Raw genomic sequence first — 27,877 nt, forward strand, 5'->3', positions numbered from 1 at the left:
TGTTTGACTTTGAGATTATTGATCGCAGAAAAAGGGTTCGTAGCGGACATATTTATCAATGTTATTGATTAATAACCAGCAGGTTGATTAAACACTTCTCCTTACTCGGGTTCGGGCTGATGAAGCTTTTATTTTGAAGTGAGGCTCGCGTCAGTTCCGGGCTGGGTCTTCTTACCATAGACATACATACGTACGTATACATACGTATACGTTTGTGTCTATGTTTTTTTTAATTTGGTTCTGTTTCCGGAAGGACCAAAAACGTTTCCTTCCTTTCCTCTCCACACAGAAACCCTTTCACAGTAAAAGCCGCATCTGACCACGAGCTGCCATCATCATAACATGATGACGTCTGTCTCTGAGAACACCTCCAAGCAGCTGAGGTCAGCTACAGCTGTTTCTACATTCAAAAACAGACTCAAAACCTTTTTGTTCACACAGGTCTGCACTCACTAACTCTGTGTGTCTGTGAGTGTTAACGTGTTTTATTTCTTTGTAAAGTTTTCCTGTTTTGTCTTCAGGTGTGGTATCTTTCAGCATGTTGACTTTGCGTGTACTGAAACGTGCTGTATGAATAAAACTGACATTGCCAGAACCTTTAATCACATTTCCACGTCACAAGAGCAGAAAATAAAGGGATTCCTTTGTGTTTTCACTGATTCATTTTGATCTTCTGATGATTTGTTGAACTTGATTTTCCATCAGCAGCTTTACTTTCCAAAGTTACTTTCCAAACATAAAATGAGCTCAGGATCAAAAAGAATAAGAAAAATCAGATTTTAGAACCTAAAAATGTGATCCTGTACAATCAGACACAGAGGATTATTCATTGTAAAGTTTCTCTAAGTTTATTCTGTTAACGTGTTTGAGTATATTTAAAAAGTACCTCTTACAGCCCACCAGGGGGCGCAGCTCACTGACGTCACCTTAAATATACTTCCTTGTGTGACCTGAACAGCTTCATAAAAACCATCTGCACCATGAAGTAAGTTCCAACAGATCCAGGATTTCTTTGAGCTCGAGTTTGAGCTCGTTAAGTCAGGATTGGATTCTCTAAGAATCTACACTTCTTACTGAGGCTCCTCAGATACGAACTTCAGACCCTCTGACCATCTAAGCTCTGAGGGACCTTCAGGAGACGCCTTTTTCCAGAGATCTGATTGGTTGGCAGGTGGTGATTTCAAACCTGCTGGTCGCTAATCTGAAGAATTACCTGATCCTCCAGGTTAGAAGTGAACCACCTTCATAACCCTGAAGTTACCTGAGATTCCTGTTAAAATAAAAAACAGACACCAGAGAGCGAGTGAACATCACGTCTTTATTCCATCAACGTAGGAAAATAGATTCACATTAATGTTCTGGCTTCTGTCCTCCATCACGCTTCAGTTTCTGTTCACAACAAAAACAACCAAAACCAACAGGGCAAAGTAAAGGTGCATCTCACTGATCGCTGCCTTCTCCAAACACACCAGGAGGTTCATCCTCCAATCTCAACAACTTCAGGAGTAAAGTGCAAAAAAAAAACCAAAAAAAAAAACAGAAAGAAAGGCGGGGTTACGGAGAAACAAACATTTAAAGGAGAGACCAACGGCCACAGGAAAGCATGCAGGAAGCCGACGGCGTCTTCCTCACAGCAACATCAGGAAGAAGAAAATCTGCACATCAAAAAGCTATACAACAGACAGCACAAAGGAGAAGAACAGATTCATGGAAACGCTGACAAAGCAGGAAGCTCCAGTGCCACTGCTTGCCGGCACAATCGCACCCAGGTCCCGTTGAATCCTGCAAGGCTCCACCCAGGGCCAAAAAATCCACAGGACCTCCTTTAAGGAGTAAACCTGAGCTCCTTCCATTCAGACCACCATCACATCAACTGCAGGGTCGACCTGGACCAGCTCGCTCCGAACAGGACCTCGTCATCTCGTCACGTGCTTTGTAAATAAAGTTTATTGACCGTATGAGGTCCATTTTCTACCTCTGACAATTAGCTGTTCAGACCTCAGAGGGTTCCTGAGAGCCACTCTGTGTGAGCTCCAGTACATTTAAACTGAAGTCAAAACCACATGCACACCACATTTAAACAAGAAGTGACATCAGAAGGCACTGTGTCGTGAGTCTGGCCCTTCAGAGTCGACGCCCGCTACCCGGATCCCGATCCTTTTAATCTTTGATTATGTGACCCGTTTCTGGTTTTGTTTGTTTGAGCATTGCAGCTCCACAGTGAAAGATACCCACAGCCACCTTCAAACCCGGGTTCCCAGGGCAGAACCAAAACTGGGCCAAACTGAGCCAAAACTAGAAGCGTGGTCATACCAATCTGGTTCCTCCTGTGTTCAATACTTGGGTAAAATCCATTCCTGCTGAACTTCCAGACTTTCCAAACTCATTACACAAACTTCTACAGGACACCCTATCTGACCAGTTTGCCCAGTCAGCCCAACATCTTTGCCAAATTGGGGCTTTAGCCATTTCTGACTTCCTGTTTCTGAGTTTGTCTGGGTGTCGACTCAGAGTTCTGCCAGCCTTTCAGGTATCTTCTAAACAACATAAAGTCCAGTTAATGAACTGAACCAATCACTGGGTTTCATATGTAAACCTTCATAATACTGCTAGACATCTGGTCATTTTATTGGGGCTGGTTCCATTTCCTCAAACCTTTTCCTGAAGGAACTCCTACATGTCCAACGATTCAATGAACAAAGTGAGACTTCTTGTGAGACTTGCTCTGAACCATTTCTCAAAGTCCTTTAGGACTTTGACTCCCAACTACAACTGCTAGACCTCTAGTTCTGCAGGGCACTTATCCCAGTTACAAAGTCAGGTGCCAAAGTCCCATCTCTGATTTTACATCACCCCTTTATTCAATCTCTTTTGAATACTGATTTCTTCTACATTGTCAATCTTTTAAATTTTGGCAGAAAACATCCATTGAGTCAGCAACGACATACCTATGATTAGGGTCAGGGTTAGCGTTTGTCTGAGCCAAGCTTCCAGAAAGTAAAAGATGCTACCTCATATGAACAGTAATAATGACAGTTTTAGTTTTTCTGATTCTCCAAAAAGGAGTGGTGTTAACCGAATCCTAACCCTAGATATGCCCCCAGACACCTGCTGGATATTAAGATTTTCCAGACTTTCTGAATCAAAATCCCAAAGCTGCTCATTACTCAGCCAAAACTGGGTATTCACCATTGGTCCTAACTGCAGCTCCCTGCCACCAACCTTCAGCTCCTTTCAGACCAGTGTTAGGTTTCCCAGTTTGGCCCAGCAGTTCCTGCACAGGAAATCATCTTCTTGGGATTCAGTCTGAACTTTTTACACCAACTTTAGATTCCCAAAAGCAACATTTCACTTTAACATCATGTCTGCGATAAAGTGACAAGGACAGAGTTAACAGTGATTGATGACAGAGCGACTTGTTGGTCAACTCAGCAGCAACTTTTCCTAAAGAGTTGCTTTTTTTCAGATCAACAGTTTTCTTGAAGCATCCAGGCCTCAGTCTGCCTCAAAAGAAGCCCCATCAGAAAACAAGTACCAGTTCAGGACCAGCAGGTCAACTCAGTCCTACTCAGTCCTTTATAAAGTATCAACTGAAGTGCAACAAGTCCCATGTCAATACAAGTGAGTCCCCAACTGCGTAATAAGTTTAGTCAAAAAGCTATCCAATGTCAGAAGGTCTGAGTGACCAAGTCAGCATCAGGTCCAAGTCCTACACCTTTCTGACAAACATGAACGTGACTCGAAGCTGCTGGATTGGCTATATCTAAAACCCAGGTCAGGTGACTCCTATGGGGTTTGTGCTACGGACTTCATCTGAGGCAATCTGAGGCCTTTGGAGAAGCAACTTATCTTCCTGTTGATGTAAATGAAGCCCAACCCAGGAAATGTTGCTTTAAACACCCTCCGAATCCCTGCGTTACTGCAGCTCCGATAAACACTCGTATTTTCCTCCTTATTCACACTGCTCGACACATAATAAACAAAGCTGCCGCAGCTCGGTTGGCCTTTCACCAAGTGCAAGCATGAAGCAGAACATTACTCATAAATACTCGTAGATGTATTTTCTGAATGCATATAACAATAAATTCATAACATACACAGACTCTTTAAACAGTGCAACGCTTGTGTCGGGACAGGGCCAAAGCGCGGTGGCTAAACGGGACGCCGAGACATTTCAGTCGGCTGATTTTACACCATGTGGATGTATTTACACGTTGGCACTTCACTTTTAGTGATAAAAACAGGATTTCAGCATCATTAGAAAGCAGCGCTGCAGTGACGAGCGCCAACAATCACCCTCCCATCATACAATAGGCATAAATTTAACAGTCAGGATTTTTTCGGCGTCCCTTTAACCAACCAAAATGAGGACACACTTGGAACATGCCGCACTCACACCTCGAGACGCGAGCGTCGACAAACGGGGGTGGGGTGGGGGGTGTGGCACAGGAGGCTGAGATCATAGGATGGAAAATGGCGAGGACTGCGGCGGCACCGAGGACTGCGGTTTTTAGCACCAGCAATGAAGAAGATGCCCTCGCATGGAGCGAGAGGCTGTTTGGCAGAGGTGAAGAACAGCAATGACTCAGCAATGTGACACTTCCAAAGTCCTCCTGAAGGAACCACAGAAGAAGAGGAGGAGCCACTTCCTGTTCTTCTTCAAGTTCAGGGTATGTTCTGGGGCTGAAATGTTTATTTTTAATTCCTGTCTCAACCATCACGACTAAAAAAATAGATAAAACACATGCAAGAGTCCAACCAGAGCGAAAAATTCTCACATTAACTTTTCCCCTTTAAATTATTTGATGACCAGGTCATTTAATTAGCAATCAATGAACTTGGTCTCTCCTCTGCTAACAAACTGCTTAATGACTGCATAGAAATTTGTGAGATTCATGTTAAAATGGTCATCTTTCATGGACCAAACATTTTTTAAAACAATTAAAAATATTCTGCCTTTAGGCTCAGGCAACAAACTGAAAATGCTGCATCACTGTTTCCTAGAGTGCACTGCACGATAAAGCCACCAGAGGGCAGTATGCACGCGACAAACAGGGTGTCAAGATCAGACAGTGCTTGAGTGAACGGTTCAATATTGCTGATGAGTGCCTGAGCCAAACGTCACATCTTTAAGAACCAAAAACACAAACTTCATTAACCACAGATTTTCTTTGTTTTTTTCTGGTAATTCTATAAACTAATTGGTTAACACACTGGGACTTCCAGCTCTGCTGCTAATCCAGAGTAACGGCCTGAAAACTAAACAATCTTTTCCACTGAACCAGTAAAGCTCCATTTGAGGATTTTTCACATTTTCCCTCCTTTTCTGGAGCTCAAACCCGAGCTGATGTCGGCGTGGTGGTGTCACACTGCTGATCCAGACAGAGCTGTGGTGGCGCTCGCGAGGAGGCGGTCAAAGTTAGTGCAAAGGGCGCATGGCAACAGCGTCTGAAGGAATCAAATCCACGTGGAGAAATTTTTCATACTGCATGTGAGCATTTGTGGAGGGTGACTTTGTGCTTTGCTCTTTGTGCCTGAGCCCACGCTTCAAACCGACGACGCTGATCGGTCAGGGCCGGATATCACGCCATCGCAGCGCTCTGTAGCTGAACCAGAGCCGGACGCGACTCGAAGTCATTTATCAGTTAAAAATTATTCACAGCTGAGGTTCGTTCTTCTTTAACGTACAGTCAGTGTTACTGATGTCTGTGCAGGGGTCACGCTTTCACCTGATTGGCTGGTGATGTGCAGGTTGTCACCGACGGTTTCTCACACTGAACGCTTTAAAAGTGCTATACATATAAAACTATTATCATTAATGATAACATAGGGCCCTTTGTGCTCGCATCCAGCTCAGTGTTTTTATTTCTGGACCTCACAAGATTGAAATACGCCGTGGTGCAGCCCCTCACTTCATCCTGAGCCGTTTCTGCTCCTCCACTTTAATTTCCCTTTGTAACAATGATAGGCCAACATTTTATTTTTCTTATATTTTATACTGTCTCATTTTTAATGACACAACAGTAAGCTTTAGATCTGAATGCTCTTTAACCCTTCTCTCGTTGGCTGCCAGTCGAGGAAGCTGCTTCTAGGACGACTTTTTTCACCACAATATGATCTGCTGACATGTGCTCAGACTCTGCTGTAATACCACTGTGAACCACACGGTGGAGCAAAGTAGTGTCTGCACAAATTCGTTCTATCAGAGGACTGCTGATCGCCAACTTAACAAAAAAAAAAAGAATGAGCAGAAGCAGGTTTGATGTGATTGGTGGATATCCGGCCCTGCTGATCAGTAAACAGCTGACACGAGGAGTTTTAGAGTCTTTGATCGACTAGAAATAATTTAATGAGCAAACTCTCAGAATTTTACTGTAATCAAATAACCTGAAGTAATAAATAAAGTTTCATTCAAACGCACTGTGTAGATCACACCGCACGATTATGGGGGTAATCTGAATTTTTCTCTCAAACACATAAAAAAAAAAAATCACAAACCAGCACGATAAAAACACAAAGCTGTTCAGAACAGGAACGCCGAGCCTCGGCTCACCTGCAGTCTAAACGAGACCTCCTGGTGGGGGCAGGCTGCAGGTGAGCCGAGGCTGAGCTCGTTACAGAGGTCATTTCTCAGGTTTGGCACAGAGAACCTTTTCAAGGCTCTGACCCGTAAGTACCAGACCACGCCTCCTCCTCCTCATCCTTCCTTTCTATGTTTTTGTACGTGGAGCGAAGCAGCAGACGAACAAACGCCAGCACGGAAAATATTCGGAGGAAATGCAGCGGTGAGGGAGGAGCAACACAGACGTGCAGCCGATGGAGGGATTTCATGTTGGCATTCTGGCTTCATGTATCCTCCTGATTGGCTGTCTGCTGCAGCCAATCTGGGATTTCCACCATTGAGGAAGAGGACAGGAGAAGGGTGGGGTTTGTAGCAGGTGAGGTAACAGGGTTAGTGTCCTTCCCTCTGTGAGGAAGTGCTGCTCTCCGCTTGCTCCTCATTCTTCATCACTGTGGCGGGGGAGGAAGAGACAGCAGAGGAGGTGGGAGGAGGCGGTGGCGAGCTGACGTGCAGTTCCACCGGCGTCAGCGTGATCTCCACCTCGCCCTGCTCCTCGTGCAGCGTGGGCAGGGGGAGGCAGGACGGTGAGAGGTGCGTGGCGGGTGGGGCGGCAGCGCTGTTGTTGTTATTGCTTGGTCTTGGAGCTTTCTGGATGACCTCCACCATCGGGGTGCGTCCCGGTGCTGCCAGCTCCCAGCTGGGGTTCCCCGGGCTCTGGAACAGCAGCAGTGGCCTGCCGTGGCGGTCCGGCTCAGGCACCGCGCCCGGCTGGCATTGCACCACCACGCCGCGCTGCTCCACTGCCGGCAGCTGACTAAGAACCATCCCTGGCTGCTCTTGAATCACCAGCTCTAACAAAGGCTGGGAGGATGAGGAAGAGGAGGCCTTCTGGATGACACCGCCGGTCACAGAGGTGATAATCGGGGGGTGGGGGGGAGGCGCAGGAGGTGGCGGTGGAGGAGGAAGAGCAGCTGGCGGAGCAGGGAGGGACTCCTCAGGGCGAGGTTTTCTCGGTCGTCCTCGTTTTCGTTTCACCTGTGGAGTGTTGGAGGCAGAGCTGCCACCGGCGGCACCACCTCCTGACGCCATCGCCTCCAGAGGGCGCTTGACGGTGCTGACTCGAGCCTTCTGGACCACAGAGGTGGGGGTTGAGGGGGTGTGCTGCTGCTGAGGAGGAGGCGGAGGAGGCGGGGCGACCTTCTCCCTATCGTAGGACAGACAGCTCTGAGGCAGGATCATCACGGGGAGAGGCCCGCCTTGCTGCTGTGGCAGTGTTGCCATGGCAATGACCTTCACGCCACCGCCACTGGCAGCAGCAGCAGCAGCAGGGCCTCCAGGTCCAGACGCCCCCCCGACACCGGAGGCATCTTTAGGAGCCAGCGAGGGTGGGGAGGAGCGGACAGAGAGGGTCTTATCCGGGATAGAGCTCCGAGGGAGGATTCTGGGTAACTGCTTCATGAACGCCTCGACCTGCGGGACAGCGAGAGATTGGCCATTCAGGTGAGCGGTAAACAGCTCTGGTCTAGGTGTTGTTTTGGTTACATCCTCTGACCACCACGTGGCATCTTGCTACAGTTCTCTGAACAGTGGCAGCTTTCATTAAGATGTGTTGACCTACCGCAGGACGTATAGATGAAGAAGAGGTGGAGGGAGGCGGAGCATCCAGGGAGGAAGGTTTTCCAGCTGCAGCTGATTTGTCTCCTGGTGGCAGCTTCAGTGAGGATGAGGAGGACGAGTCTCCAAGTTCCTTCTACGGGCAGAAAGACAGGAAGCCGTGAGCAGCGGGACGGCTGGATCAGTGAGATCGGTGATTGTTCAACAAACCTTCTGATCAGAAGCTCCGTCTCCATCAGCTTTGGAGATCACAGGCGTTTTCTTGATGACTTTGTGGGTTTTAGCTGGACCGCCTGCACAAATACGACAGCTGTGAGTGACTTCCTTACAAACAGCAGGTGCAACCGCATTTGTAACATCGTCATCATCAGACCTTATCGTACCTCATCCAAACTTTCCAAAAATGTGTTCTTAGCCACCAAAAACAGATCCTCAATTTCAACAGTATTCCACAAAAATATGTTCCTACTTAAAATATGTAAAAACAGAACCTCTAACAACTGTCCTCCATCTTCACAAGTTGTACCTCTAACCCTGGTCCCCACTGGGCGAGTCTCTCACACACACACACACACACACACACCGGCGAGCGCGGCGGAGGACACGAGTTCGGCCTGGCTGCAGCGAGGGTTCACGATGTGCTCCTGGATCAGGTAGCGAGCGATCTCCACCACCGTGTCAAACGAGCGCTTCAGGATCTTCTGCGCCCAGTCGCAAATCAGCTCACACGCAGCCTCCGTCACTTCCTGTTTGTACGTCTGGACCAGCTCGGTGAGCTCCGCCTGGAGATAAAGAGGAACAAACAGTCTTCCTCATGAACAAACCACAGACTCGTTTATTTAGAGCTACATTTATATTATATGAATTATATCGTGTTTATCTTTGGTAAAAGATAGTTACGTTAAAATAATAAAGATATTTGGATATTCTAAGATTAGATGCTAAATTTACACTGAAAAAAACTGATCAGCAACACAGACAAGTTGATAAAATTTGAATACAAAGAGAGAAACATTTTTAACTTATTAAATCTTTAAGTGAGTCACTGAATAAATTTGGATTTTAAAGAGCAGTTTTTCTAAAATCATTTGTTCAGTTTAGCTTAAGTCAGAGTTCAGACAGAGGGAAATGAAGGGTGCTGCTTATATTAGCACAGTTTGAGTACCGGGTCGTTCTTTAGGTCGAGGTTGGGCAGCAGAGGCATGTTGAGGACCGTCTTCCTCCTGATGCCGCTGTAACAGTACGTGTCAGCCGGAAAGGTTAAGGAACAGTAAATGTCATTCCCGGTATTTCCGACCTGTTACTGTCTGCTCGTCGCATTTAAGATTCATGCTGTTTTAATCTGAAAGGATATTTGGACTGCCCTCTGCCTCCGAGCCGTCTCGCCTTGATGTTGGGAAAAATGTCTCTGATGATCTTCCCAAAGTTGGCGGCGCTCAGAGGACGCTGCTGCAGGTTCTCGCAGTACCGCCTGCAGGACAGAGAGACGGATGGACAGTCAGGCGTCTGCAGGAGAAAAAACACTGACAGACTCTCGGATAACCCGATCTTTATCTATTCAGACTGTAGGCTTCTACTTCAGGGCAAATGTGTGTGAAATGAGCGTGTGTTGGTGTGATTTCTGACTTGTAGGTTTCGTAAACATCCTGTTTGGGAAGGCAGGTGTCTGAATGCTCCTCCAGGTGACTGCGGATCCAGTTACAGGTGTGAAGCTGGTCAGCCGTGTTGAATGAACTCGAGTCACCGCCACTAAGAACAAACACACAAATTCATAATTTACATAACAGACTTCTGCCTTCCTGTCAAAACGATTAATGAATCATAAATAAATATTATTAAAAATTAAAGGAGGAGGGAAATATGTGGAGAAACAACTCCAACTTTTGAGCTGAGAGATGAGAGAAAACACCACAAGTGTGAGATTAAAATGGTAAATTTACAAGAACAAAAAGTGGTGTACTATCTGAGAACAGCATGGTTAATTTATGAGGAAAACACGATATATTCTCAGAGGTTTTCCTGATAACCAACCCTGACTTTGGCACAGGCAAAAAAATCAGCTTTAAATCAGGCAGGTGTGTTTAACCTGAACTTGTCTGACCTCTTGTCTCCAGAGCTCGGTCCAGAGGGCAGTTGGAGGTACAGGTACAGCTTGTCGTTATCAGAGAAACGCTGAACATCTTGCTGTTTAAGAAAAACATAATAAATAGATCACACCTGAACTCAGCAACACTAAATTCTGCAGGTCTGGACTTTAAATTCACAGCACGCTTCTTACCAGGATCTGCTCCACTTTGGTCTGAACATTTTTCCTGAAAGAGGAGAGAGGACGCACCGATCACAAGCATCCAGCAGACAGTCAGAGACTAAAACCAACCTTTCACACTCAAATACATCTTCCTGTTTAATGGACTTCACTCAGACTTACGAGATGTTGCTCTTCAGTTTCTGCAGCAACATGCTGGGCTCTGTGTCGCCCTCCCCTGCCTCCAGGCTGCTCTCCCCCCGCCGGGAGGCCTCGGCCCGTTGGTGATGCTGGTCCTCTGACATCTGGACCAACTAACTGGTGCTGAGAACCACCATCTGAGGGAGACACGGGAAAACACAAGCTGTGAGGACAAAACCAGCAACATCTGGCTGAAGCTCCAAACCTGCAGTTCCTCTGCCGTCCAGCAGAGGCGCCAGCAGTGGCTCAGTCCCCATAGACTCCCATGTTAAACAGCAGAAATAAACATGTTTAATAAAATGTGCTGACGAAATAGTGTAAAAAATAATTTTATCGGTTTGGGGTTGATAATCAATAATAAGTTACTGTGGCACCTCTGGACTCTTTAAAGCTGACTGCACCCTTGCGAACATCTGGAGGCAGCTGTGCACCTGTGGACCTCACAGGCCCCCTGCTGTCCTGCGGGTCCAAACTGGGGCTGGGGGGCTCCAAAGTGCTATTTTTGCCCAGCTTTACTGAACAGGTGTGCGGGGCCGATGGGGGCCCAGAAAGACCCGAAACAGCCAGAAAACGCCCACAAACAGGGCCAATGACCCCCCAGTGTCCCCCTCCTTCGGGAGGCTAATCGGCTGGGACGATTTCATTTTACTGTCCAAATCTGGATGTAAACAGCTGGAATCAGCCTACGTTTAGAGCCATTGGTGTGAGCTGCGGGCCGCTCACTCTCAGCCCGGTAACAGAGTGACTCATGCCGGCTGCGGCAGAGCCGCTCCTGCGAGCGCCGGAGCGGAGGAGGAGTAGCGCGCAGCCCGCTGCCGTTAGCTGGGGCGCCGGTGTGTCCGCCGTGTTTACAGCGCCGATGGTCATGTGCCCAACACACACACACACTCACTCACTCACTCACTTACACACACACACACGCCCAGCGCAACATGTTACAGTGGCGCTAGCAGGCTAATGCCGCCATCCACGTTAGCTACCGGAGGCGGCCCCGGCACGGTGGCTGTGTCGTTCTGAGCAGATGTGAGAACCGGGTCATGACCGAAGCGCCCGCGGGCACCGGTTCCCGGTGAGGAGCCCGGGGTTATCCCGGATAACGGACGTTTACGGGATAGCTGCATGCTAATCGTCATAGGCTAGCTCACAAGCTAAGCTAGTAGCTAACAGATAAGCATTAGCTAGCAAGCACAGAATAACCCATAAAATCGTTTCCACGCGATGTTTTTAATTTCCAAATAATTCCTGATAATCATTAATAAATTCTGTTATTAATGTACGACCCAATAAGCAAGCTCTGTTTTACTATTTATTTTAAAAAAGAAAAAGAAAATACCTGAACCAAGATACAGCAAAAATCCCCTTTCAGATTTTTTTGTGATTGGACGACTTTGTTATGTCTGCCTGACTACAAAGCCAGCGTCTATTCCCATTGGTTAGCTCTCAAGAATCTACCTAGATACCAAAAGCGCGCTTAATCCCATTCGTCGAGCAGAATTGTTTTTTCGTCAGAGATTATTCTGATTGGACGTGTTTTCCTGGTCTCCCCAGTTACAAAACAGATGAATTTATCTGGCGAAATCTGCATAGCAACAGTAAAAGCGAAACCATCTCAAACAAAACGTATTACTACTCCGCCGAGGTTACGCTTTGGTAGGGTTTGCGTCTGTCTGTAAATAGAAAATCCAGATAACACTCTGTAGGGGTACAGAGGTCAGAGGTCAAGTTAACAATCCATTAAAATCTGGCTCATAACCACTTTCAAGGTCAGCGTCATCATTTATTGGTCCAAAATGGACAAAACTATGATTCTTACAGGTGTGGTGTGTATTGTCAACATATAGAAAGCACAAAGATTTAAAATGTCACCACTGACCTCTCCTTAAAGGTCAACAGATTGATCTGAAGGTCAGCATGATAACAATGCTGTATAGAGCTGTTTAAAATGGTTTCTCACTGCTGTCGTTTGTGTTGACAACATATTGGCCGGTAGGGAACAATATATGGGGCTCCTAAATATCATGTCACATTTGACCTCTGGCCTAATTTTTACAGTTCACATCTGCCTTTCAAGTTGACCCCTAAATGAGAGGGAACAAGCTGATAAACTGGTTCTGTTTACAGTTTGAAACTATGTACATGTTCCTGAATCAGTTCTTTCTGCTCAAAAACTTTTTTCACTTCATTAGCACACATTTAAATGTTACGAATGCTGCACGTGTACTTTAGCCACAGAAATGAAAACTATTCTGTCAGATATATTTAAATTGGTTTCAGAAGGGCAAATAAAAGCCTGCATTTTGGTTTTACTGCACGACAAATGTTCAAAAAGAACAAAGAAAATGAGAATAAAGATATCTCGTTCCCTCACAGGAAACGCTGCCCGAGCGCGCGGCCTGGATGAGGTCGGAGTGCTGCAGAGAGACGCAGCGTGCCCGTGCTCTCCACACGGTGCACATATTAAAAAACAGAATTATGTGTTTTCTCATTAACCACACGAATGATTTGGCTAAGATACCCTAATGATCTTAAATAATAATATGAACACGAATGTCCTGGTTTATTAAAAGCTGTGGAAACATGATATAAAATACTCCATCAGTGTGATTGTGGTTTCACTGAGGAACCATCTAAGACAATCAATCTGCAGACCACACAAACAAACCAAGAAAAACGGCACTTTTTATTTAGCACATTTATTTTCCATCATACAAAAGAGACAGCAAACCGAGGACAGGTGAGCAGACGGGATGAGCAGGTTTCATTTTCTGCCGCAGACGCAGATCATCTTCATTCAAACCCGCTGCAGAGAAACAGGAAGGCAAACATCAGATCTACAGAGTTTAAATAAAGCTTTGTTTGTATCTGGCGCGTCATCACCGGCTCAGACCAACAAACATTCAGATTCTCTCCTTGGTTACTTTGTCATCACAGCAGCTGCGATTACTCTCAAAAAAAACTGGGGTGGAGGCCTACAGGACGACCTTTGACCTCCACCCCAGTTTTAATGTGTTTTTCACTTGAGTTATGCTGCTCAGAAATGAGGAAACCTGCAATCATTGTGAAACCACTGTGGATCCATTTCACCTGCACAGGTGCAAATCAAAGACAACAGGTGACCTGGAGAGAGTTATCGCCTCCGTGTTTTTGATTTTAACCTCAGTGAGGAGGTGACGTTTCTATTCAGCCTGCAGTCAGATCTGACATGATCTTTGTGTAGTCCATCTTCAGGACATTGTAGTTATTGATCCACATCATAACATCGAGGAAAAAGCTAATCCTCCTCGTGACCTTTGAGCCTACCTGACCATGTGGGCTATGTCCCAGTTGGTTTCAGACGACAGAGGCCCGAGGATCTCCACGCCCTCCTTGGTGACGATGGCGATTTCGTGCTGAAATGCAAACACGACAGGATTAAAAAAAACGTGTTTTCTCCTCTGAACGACACCCTGCAGGGCGTCTGTTACACCTGAGCGGGTATGGTGTCTGTGTGGCTGAACTCACTCTGTTGTAGGAGCGGGCATCTCTGTAGTACAGCACCTTGAGGCAGCGCTCCACCAGATCCCGCGCCTCCTGCTTGGTGATTTCCACCTTGTTCTCCACCACCTCCCTCATCAGAGGCTGCACACACAGAGTCAACACAACTTATTCACACAAACTCAGCAGAACGCACACGCCACCCTGTAGCTGAGGGTCCGTCTCTGGTTGCCTAGGTAACGCTCCATCAGTCAGCTGTGTCAGTCAAATGTGTAAAAACATTTGCACCCTGACTTTATAAAGTCAACAGAATCAGGAATCAAAGGTGAGCGTTACACCTGAAAATCACACTCACCTGAGCCAGGTATGCTCCAAAGCCTGTGGCCACAGTGGGAGCCTCATAAGCCACGCCCAGTTTGTCAACATAACCTAGGAAACTGGAGAGAAGAAAGACGGCCACCTGGTGAGACACGAGCTCATCCCTGTTTCAGGTTCGACACCTGATTCACTAACACAGGTAAATGCATCCTGGGAGATTTTTTGTTTTTATAAAAGAGAAATTTTTCTGAAACAGCCACAAAAAAACCCTAAAAACAGACTTTTATAGAAGTTATGAAAATTATAACAGGTTATAAAACAACAACAGGGACACAGCTCGCAGGTTGGAAACACCTCAAACTCATTGTTGTGCTGCTCAAACTGTTCCTAAATTTTTTTTACTTTGTGGCAGCACCCATCAACAGCCATCAGGGAACACCGCACTAATCAAAGGGTGTAGATGGTCTGCAGCAAAGCTTAGGCGGGTGGTGCCTGTCAAAGTAACATCCACACGGATGGCAGCACCCATCCATGTGGTCCAGTTCTGATTCTCACGTACCCACTGTTAGTGTTTTCAGTCACCCCGACTGGTCTGCAGCTATACAACCCCATACACAACAAACTGTGATGCTCTGTGTATTTTTGAGGTCTTTTAACTTTCGGGGCAAATACGGTAAAATTAAATTTCACCAAGAAATATTAACAAATAAATGTGCAATAAAGAAAGTTTGACAGAGGCTGAAAATGACAAATTAAAAGTTATTTAAAGACGACTCTCCCAACAAATACATGAGATAATATAAAAAGAATGCATTGTCAAATATGTTTGTATTAGATACTAATAGAAAGTGTAATTAATAAAAAGTACTGTGATAAATTAAATGAGCAAGTTTTAAATTTCACACAAATCTAAAAGAATAAACAAACAAAAAGTGAACGAATAAATTTCTGGATGATTGAATTAATAAATAAAATGTGTTACAGGTGAGAAAAAAAAGAACAACACTCTAGATGAAGTTCTAAAATATCCCTGCAACAAGAAAATGAATAAATCCAAACTTGTTTCTTACTACAAGTGAAAAATGCAGACGAGCAAAGGAGGAGACGGAGAGGCGGAGTTTTCCCTGCGGATGTGCTGATGGACGTCAGGATTCCCGCCTCATCTGTGTTTGTGTTGTGATGTGTGTGTAGTTATGTTGTAAACTGGTATGATGTGCTTGAGAAAAGAAAGACTTGACTAACCGGGACTTAAATGACACCTTAATGTTACATAAAACAGAGCCGACAGCATCAGCTGCTCTGCCAGCTGATTGGTCCACTCGGTCTGTACGCCAACTCGATGAGGCGTCAGACACAGCGGCGACATCATTGCCTTCAGCTTGTCGCCGCTGTCCTCCAGCAGGCTCTCCCCCGCACAGTCCTCATTTATAAAGTGCTCCCCAAACCCGAACATTACGGCTAACAGCCGGATTTCCTATTTCACTGCAGCTAGCCAACAACGAAGAACCACTTCCTGTGAACTCACTGCTGCAGCCAGAGGCAGAGCAAAGTTTTTAGTTTCTTTATTTTCCAGAGTTGCTGCTTTTGTCACTAGCAGGACTGCTAGCAGCAACCAACCAATCAGTGACATCACGCTCTGCACTCGGACAGGACGGCGCTTCCGACACTCCAAAAACTGAAGCTACAGACATGCAGTGTTTAAGCCTGGCTTCATGGACAGAGTTAAATCTGTGACCTTTTCCTAGAGAAGTAACAAGATGTGCGTTTCATGTCCCCTTTAAGCTGCGGCAGGAAGTCTCACCTCTCGTCGTTGTAGAAGCCACCGATGACCACGGTGTTCCACAGCGGGTTCATGCGGCTGCGGCGGTTGTACATGACGCGGGTGAGCCACGAGTGGACGGCCTTCGGGCTGTAGCTGTGCCCGTCACCCAGCAGCTCCTCATCGATCCTGGTGGGAGAACAAAGGCGGTTAGACGCAGCACGAAGGGGTGGCGGCATACATGTTTGTGTGCGTGTGCTGCTTACACCATCTGCTCGATGACCTGTTTGAGGTGCTGGTAGTCGGCGTAGTCACCCGACGCCCCCAGGATGGTGCTGTTGTTCACCTGCAGAGGAAACAATCTTGTTAAATTCATTGAAGCACGCCATCACCTGACTTCTATTGACGGCTGCGTCACCTTCATGAGGCGGGAAATGTTCCTGAAGCGAGCCAGAGAGCCATACGAGCCAAGCATGTCTGCGGCAATCACCACGCCACCAGTGAACTTCACGCCGAGCACCGACGTTCCTGTGACCATCGGGTTCCTGTGGAGGGAGGAAGGAAGGGGCGGATTAAATGAACTCTGTGATGGAAGCTGTGTTAGTAAAGTTTTTTTGACGTGCTCTACAAATCCTAACCAGAGATCTCCGTGAGCTCCAGGCTCAGAGTGCGCTCACACTGAAGGAGTCGTCTAACGCATCATTCACACCTCCTCCAATCAGAGGCACGGGTGATGAAGCAGAATTCAGGTGTGACTCCGCCCACTGCCTGGCAGGTGGGAACAGTGGTGAAGTGGTCCGGAGAAACCACACCATCAGCATCATCGGAAGACAAATGCCTTTTAGTAACTATGTCATTGAAAAGCACTACACTACCCACAATCCTCAACTGATGATGAACGTATTAAATTTCCATCATGTGTGTGTCTGCCTTAGTCTCTCACACACACACACACAGTCCAAACAGAGAATCAGCTGATCACCATGACCAGGTGATCAGTTACCATGGTGAGCTAAGCAGACTCACCTTCAGTCGCCTGTGTCTCACACGGTGCAGTGACAGATCACTGACCCCTGACCTCTAGCTCTCTGTTGCCCAGAGGCCCAGCCCAGAGTCTGACATGTTTTTAATATCAAACACGCGACTAACCGGTCCGCCTGGACCACCTGAGACTCAGATGGACTCTGAGGTCACTGTGAGCAAAAAGCTGCGGATGTTTCCGTGTCGGAGGAGGTGAAGCATCCGCTGGAGCTGCCCTTACTCAGCAGGAGCCGCAGCGCAGTTTAAACCGAAGACGGACACGGACTAAAGGCGTGACCCGTCCGTGATCCAGTTATAAGCAACTGTGAGCCAGCAGAGCAGCTGTTACTCTACGCTAAAAAACATCAATATAAACCAACAGTTAGCTTAGCATCAACTAGCCTCCTCCATGATGATGCAGCACTCAAACCGAAACCCCCCCCACCACGCCGGCTCTGGCTCCGGGGAGCGGCTCACTCACAATGTGTGTCGGACTGGCCCACAGGAGGTGCCCGGCCCACCGCTGCTGCTCCCGGGGAAAGAGTAGAATTGTCCCGGCTTCGGCCCGTCCTCCCACAGACTCAGCTTTGGTCCATACGACTCCATGTTTGATACTGCCGGAAATGACCACAGCGCACTTTCCTGTTGGTGATGAGCAGGTGTGACGTCACTAGGCGGAGCTTGAAAATGGCGTTTGGCCGATAAATCAAAATAAACTCAAACTAATTAATTAAAATATGGAGGTCTATGTCAGGCAGTTTTAACATAAAATCCGTTTCACCACACTTACAGTCCAGATATCTGAAATTTATTCATGACTAGACATATTAGTAAATTATGATATCTCTAATTACATTCTGACTAATCGAAATAACGTCGGATTTACCACTGAACTGAATGGAGGCTTCAATTCAAGATATCTACAATGAATTACTGACTATCTGAAACACATATTTCAGATATCTACAATTAAATTATGACTAGTTATAAAATGAATTCGAGATATCTCACTTTTTGTTCTGACTAGTCATAATTCTAATTAAAGATATCTTGAATGACACCGTAATACAAGATATCTTAAATGTATTTTTAAATAGGAAACATATAGTTTTGACTAGTGCAAATTAAATTCTAGATATCTTGAAAGCAAATAACGACTAGGCAAAGCTAAATTAGAAACATCTAGAACTGTAATTTTGACTAGTAAAAATACAATTTTTCCCAGAACAGCCAGCGCCATTATAGCCACCTGAAATTCTACACTACAGGCAATTACAGCACAAGGGGGCTTACACGCAATCGTTAAATTCAGATATCTAAAAATGTAATTTGAGTAGTCATAATTACGTTTGAGATATCTTGAATTGTAATTACAGATGAGTGACCTTTCAAATGACGAATCCAGCGATGTCATTTGAGATATCTTGATGCAGAAATGTATAAATGTTCTACTTTATTCTAATCTGCTGCCCAGTCTCTCCTACACTGCTAGAAACACTGACACACACCAAGAATAGCTGTTCATACCTGTTCAGTCAGTCACAGTAATCTCACTCTGATCTGCGACAAGCTGAATCCACGTGTCCTTCATCAGACTGTGGTCCAGGAAGCTTTATTGTGTTTAAAGATTTAGAGCTCTAAGGTGCAGCCGTCACCTTAGAAATACACAGCAGCACTGAGAGAGACTCAGCCACAAAATCATTCACTGCAATTCAAATCTTTATTTTACCGCTCTGTGCCCAGAAACCAGCACATTAACATTCATCTCAGCATTCATCTTGCAGATGATTTCACTGTGAGATTTTCTAATGATGTATCAGAAAAGCACCAGGTGACACGTGGCTCCAGGACACAGTCAGTAAGTTCCTGAGGCCCCTAGAAAATAGAGAGCCTGCTCACATGTTTAATTTAGCACCCCTTGAACTTAAAGAGCTCAGTGTTTCTTTAAGATCATGTTCAAACCTTCTGTGATGGCTTAAAGGAATTATGAGCATCTCAAACATGAGTCTGACTGAAAACGAGAAGCTCTCGTTAGAAAACCAACACATCTAAACCCAAAAAACAAGCAACAAAAACCATTCACACACTTCTTTTTTCCTTCTCTTGTCCCAATCTGTGGCTCCTCCAGTCGAGCCCCTCCTGCATCCTCCTCTCTGAAACCTCCTTCAAGATGGAGCTCTGAGACTGATATCAGGACTCAGGCAGGAAGATGGTGTGATTTTTTAGTTTGTCTTCATCAAATGTTAAAAATCTGATCTCATACAAGTCTTAATGTCACTTCTTATCATCTGGCTCATTAGAAACAAACAAACTCTAAAAACTGATGTAAACAGCTTGGGGTCTGCATGTTTAATTCTGTTTAGACTATTAAACCGGTTCATCACTGATCGATACTGATGCTCAGCTCCACAGAGAGAAATGGAGGGGGAGCCACAGATCAGACAGACTGAAGCCAACTGCATCGGATTAAAGGAGTCGTTTCTTCTTCTGCTTCATCATCAGAGGCGTGATTGTAATCTGCAGAGGAAGCAGACTGTCAGATAGCACAAACAGACACGAGGAAGAGAAGAAGACAACATAAACAGGAAACAAAGTCTTCCTCTGACCTCTGACGCAGAGCCTCAGACTCTTCCTCTTCACAATTCGCCCATCCTCTTTGACGGTGCAGATGTACTCGCCGCTGTCCAGCAGCACGGGCTGGTTCAGGACCAGACTGAGGTTTCTGGCCTTGTGAGGGTCCTCCTCTTCCATGTTTGTGCGGCCACGATAAAACCAGGTCTGCTTCTCCAGGCAGTTCGAGCCGCTCTGGTACACGTGGACCATCATAGGCCACGGCTCATGACGGCTCCACTCTATTGTGGCTTTTTTAGGGGGAGGAAACAAGGTTTTCCAGGGCAGCACAGCACACTCAGCCCCTTCTGAGACCTTTACCTGTGGGACTGAGACGACAGCCAATCAAAACATCAGATGGTACATTTGACTACAGACTATGTACAAAAAATAGACATAGCCGCCATTAAGTCACTCACTGATTTGTTGAATTCAGTTTTATTTATATATACAGCATAAGGTAAAGACCCTACAATAATACAGAGAAAACCCAACAGTCAAAACGACCCCCTATGAGCAGCACTTGGTGACAGTGGGAAAGAAAAACTCCCTTTAACAGGAAGAAACCTCCAGCAGAACCAGGCTCAGGGAGGGGGGGTCATCTGCTGAGAGGGGGGAGAGATTAATTATAACTAATGATTAAATGCAGAGTGGAGTATAAACAGAGTAAAAAAGAGGTAGATGAAGAAGAAACACTCAGTGCATTATGGGAACCCCCCAGCAGACTAGGCCAATAGCAGCATAACTAAGGGAGGGTTCAGGGTCACCTGATCCAGCCCTAACTATAAGCTTGATCATAAAGGAAAGTTTTAAGCCTAATCTTAAAAATAGAGAGGGTGTCTGTCTCCTGAATCCAAGCTGGAAGCTGGTTCCACAGAAGAGGGGCCTGAAAGCTGAAGGCTCTGCCTCCCATTCTACTCTTAAGTATCCTAGGAACCACAAGTAAGCCAGCAGTCTGAGAGCCAAGTGCTCTGTTGGGGTGATATGGGACTATGAGGTCTTTGAGATAAGATGGGGCCTGATTATTCAAGACCTTGATGTGAGGAGAAGGATTTTAAATTCTATCCAGGAGCCAATGAAGAGAAGCCAATATGGGAGAAATCTGCTTCCGGACTCCTCCATCCTGGTCTGACTCCAGGACACCCCTGGTCCCACATCGCAGTTGATTTTCTATATGTCACCACCTGCTGGTACAACTGTCATTCTCACTGTAATTGAATAGAATAGAATCATCAATCAACCTAACCCCACATCTTTGGACTGTGGGAGGATACTGGAGAACCCACGCAAACACAGTGAGAACATGCAAACTCCACACAGAAAGGCCTGTGCTAAGGTGGATTCAAACCCAGACCTTCCAGCTGTGAGGCAACAGTGCTAACCACCACACCACCATGCTGCCTGTACATAATAATATATCTGTGAGATGGTTATGATTTTTTTTCTCTAAAGGTTAAAATTTTATCTGTAAAGAAATCCATGAAGTCTCTACTAGTTAAAGTGAAAGGAATACTCGGCTCTACAGAGCATCTTCTAATTTAGTGAGACGCCATTCCCTCTCCAGCTTTCGGGTTATCTGCTTTAAGCTGTGCGGTTGTGAATTATACCACGGAGTCAGGCACTTCTGATTTGAAGCTTTCCTTTTCAGAGGAGCCACAGTATCCAAAGTTATACGCAGTGAGGATGTAAAACTATTGACGAGATAATCGACCTCACTGGGAGCAGAGTTTAGGTAGCTGCTCTGCACTGTGTTGGCACTGAAGAGCATAACAATGAAGGAATTAGATCCTTAAACTTAGTTACAGCACTTTCAGAAAGACTTCTACTGTAATAAAACTTATTCCCCACTGCTGTGTAATCCATTAAAGTAAATGTAAATGTTACTAAGAAATGATCAGACAGAAGGGGGCTTTCAGGGAATACTGTTAAGTCTTCAGTTTCTATGCCATATGTTAGGACAAGATCCAGAGTATGATTAAAGTGGTGGGTGGGCTTAGATGACCTGCTCTGCCTCCTGAGCTACAGCCACCCCTTAATGAGTCTATGGGACAGACTCTCTGCTGGAGCCTCTGCTGGACTGCAGAGGAACTGCAGATTCTGGTATTTAGCTTCATATTTCAGCCCTATAGGTAGGTTCTTACCTCTGACCATTAGCCTCAGTCGTTTCTGATTCAGGACGAGCTTTCTCCTGCTGATGGTGCAGATGTAGATCCCACTGTCTCGGCTTCGGGGTTTTCTCAGGGTCAGACTGAGGTCTCCAGATGTCAGGGGGTCCTCACTCATCTTTGTGCGATCATTGTATGTCACACCTGATTGCTCCTTGCTGTTCGAGTACACGTGGACTGTGTTGGATTTGAGGCCATGGCTGAAGCACGTCCACTTCACTGTGGAGTTTTCTGGCAGGTTAGGTGTGGTTCTAAATCGCAGCTGAACAGACTCCACCCCTTCATCCACTTCCAAGGTGGAGACTGAGAAGAAGAAAAGCCAAAAGTTCAAATGTGAAAAGTAAATGGGAAAGAACCAAAACATAAAAGAAAAAGAAAACATACCCATCTTAAAATAATACCAGAAAAATGCAGCAAAACCTCCGCCAAGGACAAGACTGATGACCATGATGCTCAGGACAGCTGCGGCCCAGGCGGGAATTTGTCCTGTGGGTTAAAGTGCGAACATGACAGTCTGAAGATGAGTGCACAAACACGAGTGTGTGAACAGTGGCCCTCCCTCTCACCTATATCCCCAGCACTGACCTTTGACATGAACCAGGACTACTCTCTGCCTCAGCACGTCAGTGCCTGCGTGGACAGTGCAGATGTAGTGCCCGTTGTCTCTCTCTGAGGGGTACTTCAGGCTCAAACTCAGATCTCCAGTCTTCAGTGAGTCCTCCTGCATCCTCGTGCGTCCACAGAAGAACTCGTCCTGTTTTTTCGGCAGCTCGGTGCTGCTGTTCGGGAATATGTAGACGATCATGGGGATGGGTTCAGAGCGGGTCCACTCTACTGTGGCGTCATCAGACAGTGGAGATGTGGTTTGGCAGGGCAGCTGGACGAACTCTGACCCTTCCTTCGCCTCCACCTCCAACATGTCAACTGAGAGGACAAAAAAAGGTCAGTTTTTCACATATTGCACATTTATTACTTCCAACAGATCACCGTTTTCAGATTACTTCATCAGGAACCCATCAGCAGATTCACCCAGCATAAGTTACTTAAAAATTTAGTTTTATGTCAGTTTTTATACTTCAGTTTGGCACAGATTCAACAAGCTGCTCCATATTTTTATCCTTGGACTCTAAAGCAGCTTTGCATGAGTTCAAAATCATCTTTCTTTATCTGACACTGGGCCTCAGTGTAGCCTGAAACAAGCTGTTTTAGCTCCTCCCCCTTTAACACAAACAAAACCTGGAGCTTGTTAGCTTCGCCTGCTCCTCCTCTGGCTGGTAAACCTACAGAAAAAAATTGGTGATTCTTGATTAGAAATAAATCAGATCTGAAGCTTCATGCTGAGCTCATTTCATTAGAGTCCTGCAAAAAGAAGCCGTTTCCACGGTGGGTGGAGCTTCTGTGTGCTAAGACATGAGGATATCCCTCATCTATGATGTCATTCAGAGCTAGAAAAAGTTGAGTGAAACTGAGTGCCTTTGTGTCTCAACAATGAAACGTGTTTAATGTCCACCTCTGGAACAGGACATAAAGGAAAGCAGAGCATCTAATCTAATGTGTGCAATGATGTTATAAATTAATATTTTTATGTAACTCCTCAACTTGAGCTTTTTTAATTCAATCAAAAAATCATGAGAGCAGATGAATGGTTGCTGCCCGGTGCTGACCTTTGACCTCCAGCTGTACGTTGGTCAGCGTCAGCTGGTCTTTCTCCTTGCTGATGATGCAGTAATAACTGCCGCTGTCCGACACCTGCGGCTTCCTCAGAGTGAGGCTCAGGTCTTTGGGATCCGCCTCGTTTGCCATCATCGACGTGCGCCCGCTGTAACGCTGGTTCTGACCTTCCAGTTCATCTCGGTCTTCGTGCCGCCTGTGGACGGTCATGTGGTTGAGGTCGGGGTCGGGGTGGCTCCACGTCACCGTGGTGTCCTCCAGTAAAAAACTGACCTGGCAGGGCAGCAGCACAGATTCTGCTCCCTCATACACTTCCACCTTTGCAGCCAAGGCATGCTGGGAAACTAGGAGGACACAGTCAGACAGACATCAGTCAGAGAGAGAGTTTCTAAGCTTTTCTGTCACCTTTCTGGTCAGACTGTTGAATGTTTGGTCTTTATGTTTACAGGATGTAAATGAGCCTGAATTAACAGAATAGCTTCTTATTCCTTTTTGCCATCTTTAGCATCAGTTCCTGTTTCTCAGTAAAACAAACTCTCAGAGGAGCAGTTCAGTTTGGCAGCTTTGTACTTCTGTATTTATGTCTGTACCAAACCTTCAACCTGCTGCTAGAAATGCCTTTGCAAAGTAAGAAAACCGCTGCAAAGGAGGGCTTCATATTTTTATTCTCTATTATTTTGTTTTTATTTATTTTTTTGGATTCTCCCTCAGCAGCGCCGCATTATTCATAATTCAAAACAATCCTTCTTTATCTGATACTGGAGCTCAGTGCAGCCCCTCAATTCATTTTCTTTCTGAAATAAGCTGTTTTAACTCCTCCCCCTTTAAGATAGCTTTCATCTGACTGGCTGCCTCCTGCAAGCCAGCTGAAGGGCAGCACCCAGTGTCTGTGTACAGGTGTTAAAACACGACTTCTGCTCCTTTACATTTATGGAAACATCTCTGCTTAATGAAGATGATCTCATTTTCTGCATAACAATTGATTTAGTCTTTCAAACACTCACTGCTGTCATGGACTGCAGGCAGACAGATGTACATTAAACATAAACCTTTATTTGGGTTGAAGGCAAAGGCCAGAAACTCAGAATCCATGAAAAGGAAACACTAAATCCTGTCAGTGTCAGTACGATGCAACAAGGACACAGGCAGGACTGGAGGTATAAATGGACACATGAGACAATCGGGAAAGACCAGGCTAATGAGAGAAACGGAGACTTGGGAACATGGGAGGCAGGAAAACTCAGGGAATTATAAACCAGTAATAATAATAATAACAAATTACAAAACTGAAACTGGAATAGACCCTGTTAAAGGTTTACATGTTCGTCTGAGACCCACATGATTCAAAGGTGCTGCTGAATGAGGAAACTGTGAGTGGATAATCAGAGAAGCAGGAGGCAGCCCAGCAAACACACCCCACTGTTCACCCACAGCTACCCACTGTTATCTTACCGAGCACAAGGATCAAGAACACCCTCATCTTCCTCGAGTAAAGATCCTTTTTAAGTGCTTAGCGTGTTCAGAGTGGCTCCATGATGGCGGCAGGCAGCACGTTGCTGCTTCTCTTCCTCAGAAAACAGAAACTAAAGCAGCTTCCAGAGCAGTGGCAGCAGGAATGTGAAGATTCGGGTCGAGCAGCTTTTGGCAGCGACGTGTGGAGCTGAAACAGAAATGTGGCGAGCAGACATCAGTCTGTTTCTACTCCTCCTCCTCCTCAGGGCTGGCATACACAGGTACATCTTCAACACCTAAAGCAGGGGTAGGGAACTCCAGGCCTCGAGAGCTGGTGTCCTGCAGGTTTTAGATGTGTCCCTGATCCAGCACACCTGACTCAAATGACTGAATTACCTCCTCAGTCTGCAGTCAAGTTCTCCAGAGTTCTGCTAATGACTTCTATATGTGATTCAGGTGTGCTGGATCATGGACACATCTAAAACCTGCAGGACACTGGCTCTCGAGGCCTGGAGTTCCCTACCCCTGCCCTAAAGGTTCTCATCTATATCAGAGCTTCTGATGCCATCATGTCTCTGGACTGAAGAATCTGTGCTCCACCTGCAGGAGTGCTACAGCTGCACAGGCTGGGGCGCCTTTAAAGAGACCTGCGGAGATGATTCGGACAAACTTTCTGACATTTTGTAGAGATGATCTTTCTACCATCAAAACATCGGTGAACAAATCTGTGAAAAGTAATCTGGTTTTTAAACCCAGTGCAGCGTCCGACCTGCATTCAGATGCTGAGGAGCTGAAAACAGACATTCAAAGCCAGAGATCCAAATCTGGCTGAGGGTAAAACAGCTGCAGCAAAGCTCAGCCTGGAAACAGCAGCAGGTCTCTGAGACCCAAAGAACTGAGCACGCACTAAACCCCATGCAGTTTGTTTGTAGATCACATAGAGGAGCAGGAGATGCCACGCTCACCTTGTTGAACCTGATAAACACTTGGAGACATGAAAAGGTTCTCATGCTTGATTACTGTTTGTTGATTCTTCTTCAGCCTTCAGCTCTGACCTGAATAAAATCCCTGTGAGCTAGATTCTGGAAGTTTTAACTAACAGGATTCAGAGAGTGTCCAATCAGGTCTTCTCCTCAACTGGGATTATTATTATTACTCATCCTGGAAACCAGTGTGTCAGAGCAGGTATCAAATCAATCAGTCTTTATTAGTTGGCTATGTACCACAGACCTTCAAGGTGGCTGTAATTAAACCTCTGCTTAAAAAGCCATCACTTGACCCAGCTGTCTTAGCTAATTATAGGCCAATCTCCAACCTTCCTTTTCTCTCAAAGATTCTTGAAAGAGTAGTTGTAAAACAGCTAACTGATCATCTGCAGAGGAACAGTTTATTTGAAGAGTTTCAGTCAGGTTTCAGAATTCATCACAGTACAGAAACAGCATTAGTGAAGGTTACAAATGATCTTCTTACAGCCTCTGACAGTGGACTCATCTCTGTTCTTGTCCTGTTGGACCTCAGTGCAGCTTTTGATACTGTTGACCATAACATTTTATTACAGAGATTAGAGCATACTATAGGTATTAAAGGTACTGCACTGCAGTGGTTTGAATCATATTTATCTCATAGACTCCAATTTGTTCATGTAAATGGGGAGTCTTCTTCACACACTAAGGTTAATTATGGAGTTCCACAGGGTTCTGTGCTAGGACCAATTTTATTTACATTATACATGCTTCCCTTAGGCAGTATTATTAGAAAGCACTGCATCAATTTTCATTGTTATGCAGATGATACTCAGCTTTACCTATCAATGAAGCCAGATGACACACATCAATTAGTTAAACTGCAGGAATGTCTTAAAGACATTAAGGCCTGGATGACCTCTAATTTCCTGCTTCTAAATTCAGATAAAACTGAAATTCTTGTTCTCGGCCCCACAAATCTTAGAAACATGGTGTCTAACCAGATACTTACTCTGGATGGCATTACTTTGGCCTCCAGTAACACTGTGAGAAATCTTGGAGTCATTTTTGACCAGGATATGTACTTCAATGCACATATTAAACAAATATGTAGGACCGCTTTTTTGCATTTGCGCAATATTTCTAAAATTAGAAACATCCTTTCTCAGAGTGATGCTGAAAAGCTCATTCATGCATTTATTACTTCTAGGCTGGATTATTGTAATTCATTATTATCAGGCTGTCCTAAAAGCTCCCTGAAAAGCCTTCAGCTGATCCAAAATGCTGCAGCTAGAGTACTGACAGGGACTAGAAAGAGAGAGCATATTTCTCCCATATTGGCTTCTCTTCATTGGCTCCCTGTTAAATCTAGAATAGAATTTAAAATCCTTCTCCTCACCTACAAGGTCTTGAATAATCAGGCACCATCTTATCTCAAAGACCTCATAGTACCATATCACCCCAACAGAGCACTTCGCTCTCAGACTGCTGGCTTACTTGTGGTTCCTAGGATACTTAAGAGTAAATGGACTAGTTCTTATATAGCGCTTTTCTACTCAATCAGAGCACTCAAAGCGCTTATACAACCTGTTTGCATTCACCCATGCACTCCCATTCATACAAGCACTTCCATCATTAATTAAGCTAAGTGCTTTTTTAATTAACTAGCATTCACACGCATTCATACTCCAACAGAACGGTCGGAGAGCAACTTAGGGTTAAGTATCTTGCCCAAGGATACATTGGCATGTAGCCTGGAGTAGCCAGGATTCGAACCACTGACCTTCCGATCAGTAGGTGACCTGCTCTACCTACTGAGCTACA

General features: G+C 45.5%; 3 protein-coding genes across 4 annotated transcripts; all 3 read right to left on the reverse strand.

Annotated features, from left to right (window-relative positions):
• Positions 1-1,304: 1,304 nt before the first annotated feature.
• On the reverse strand, positions 1,305-12,017 carry rfx5 (regulatory factor X, 5). Of its 2 annotated transcripts, none has more exons than XM_030741368.1 (11): positions 11,956-12,017; positions 10,605-10,759; positions 10,455-10,488; positions 10,278-10,360; positions 9,803-9,925; positions 9,531-9,647; positions 9,342-9,420; positions 8,760-8,958; positions 8,387-8,469; positions 8,181-8,312; positions 1,305-8,032 (listed from the first exon to the last, which is right to left on the reverse strand). In XM_030741368.1, exons 2-11 carry the CDS (start codon positions 10,724-10,726, stop codon positions 6,953-6,955), a joined length of 2,052 nt encoding a protein of 683 aa, XP_030597228.1. In that variant the 5' UTR covers positions 10,727-10,759; positions 11,956-12,017; the 3' UTR covers positions 1,305-6,952. The 2 variants fall into 2 exon arrangements, with proteins under 2 accessions (XP_030597228.1, XP_030597229.1); XM_030741369.1 differs by lacking the exon at positions 11,956-12,017 and adding an exon at positions 10,997-11,185.
• Positions 12,018-13,284: 1,267 nt separating this feature from the next.
• psmb4 (proteasome 20S subunit beta 4) lies at positions 13,285-17,832 on the reverse strand. Its single transcript, XM_030741024.1, has 8 exons — positions 17,675-17,832; positions 16,592-16,718; positions 16,440-16,519; positions 16,216-16,362; positions 14,452-14,533; positions 14,124-14,240; positions 13,923-14,011; positions 13,285-13,422 (listed from the first exon to the last, which is right to left on the reverse strand). Exons 1-8 carry the CDS (start codon positions 17,797-17,799, stop codon positions 13,410-13,412), a joined length of 780 nt encoding a protein of 259 aa, XP_030596884.1. The 5' UTR covers positions 17,800-17,832; the 3' UTR covers positions 13,285-13,409.
• A 1,085-nt stretch (positions 17,833-18,917) lies between these two features.
• On the reverse strand, positions 18,918-25,281 carry LOC115788607 (uncharacterized). Its single transcript, XM_030741712.1, has 7 exons — positions 25,092-25,281; positions 23,633-23,983; positions 22,554-22,892; positions 22,353-22,454; positions 21,945-22,271; positions 19,800-20,132; positions 18,918-19,710 (listed from the first exon to the last, which is right to left on the reverse strand). The coding sequence occupies exons 1-7, from the start codon at positions 25,117-25,119 to the stop codon at positions 19,631-19,633; spliced, it is 1,560 nt and encodes a 519-aa protein (XP_030597572.1). The 5' UTR covers positions 25,120-25,281; the 3' UTR covers positions 18,918-19,630.
• Between the last annotated feature and the right edge of the window lie 2,596 nt (positions 25,282-27,877).

Source organism: Archocentrus centrarchus, chromosome 11 (assembly GCF_007364275.1).
Source record: "Archocentrus centrarchus isolate MPI-CPG fArcCen1 chromosome 11, fArcCen1, whole genome shotgun sequence".
NCBI classification, from domain to species: Eukaryota; Metazoa; Chordata; class Actinopteri; order Cichliformes; family Cichlidae; genus Archocentrus; species Archocentrus centrarchus.

Coding starts and splice junctions, on each gene's coding strand:
- rfx5 (XM_030741368.1), bottom strand. CDS start 10,726: ATGTCAGAGGACCAGCATCACCAACGGGCCGAGGCCTCCCGGCGGGGG. Junction 9,648..9,802: donor GATGTTTACGAAACCTACAA/GTCAGAAATCAC, acceptor TCTGTCCTGCAG/GCGGTACTGCGAGAACCTGC. Junction 8,470..8,759: donor GTCCTCCGCCGCGCTCGCCG/GTGTGTGTGTGT, acceptor GTATTTGTGCAG/GCGGTCCAGCTAAAACCCAC.
- psmb4 (XM_030741024.1), bottom strand. CDS start 17,799: ATGGAGTCGTATGGACCAAAGCTGAGTCTGTGGGAGGACGGGCCGAAG. Junction 16,520..16,591: donor ACATTTCCCGCCTCATGAAG/GTGACGCAGCCG, acceptor TTTCCTCTGCAG/GTGAACAACAGCACCATCCT. Junction 16,363..16,439: donor CAGGTCATCGAGCAGATGGT/GTAAGCAGCACA, acceptor TTCTCCCACCAG/GATCGATGAGGAGCTGCTGG.
- LOC115788607 (XM_030741712.1), bottom strand. CDS start 25,119: ATGAGGGTGTTCTTGATCCTTGTGCTCG. Junction 22,272..22,352: donor CTGGTATTATTTTAAGATGG/GTATGTTTTCTT, acceptor TCTTCTTCTCAG/TCTCCACCTTGGAAGTGGAT. Junction 19,711..19,799: donor TCTGAGGCTCTGCGTCAGAG/GTCAGAGGAAGA, acceptor CTTCCTCTGCAG/ATTACAATCACGCCTCTGAT.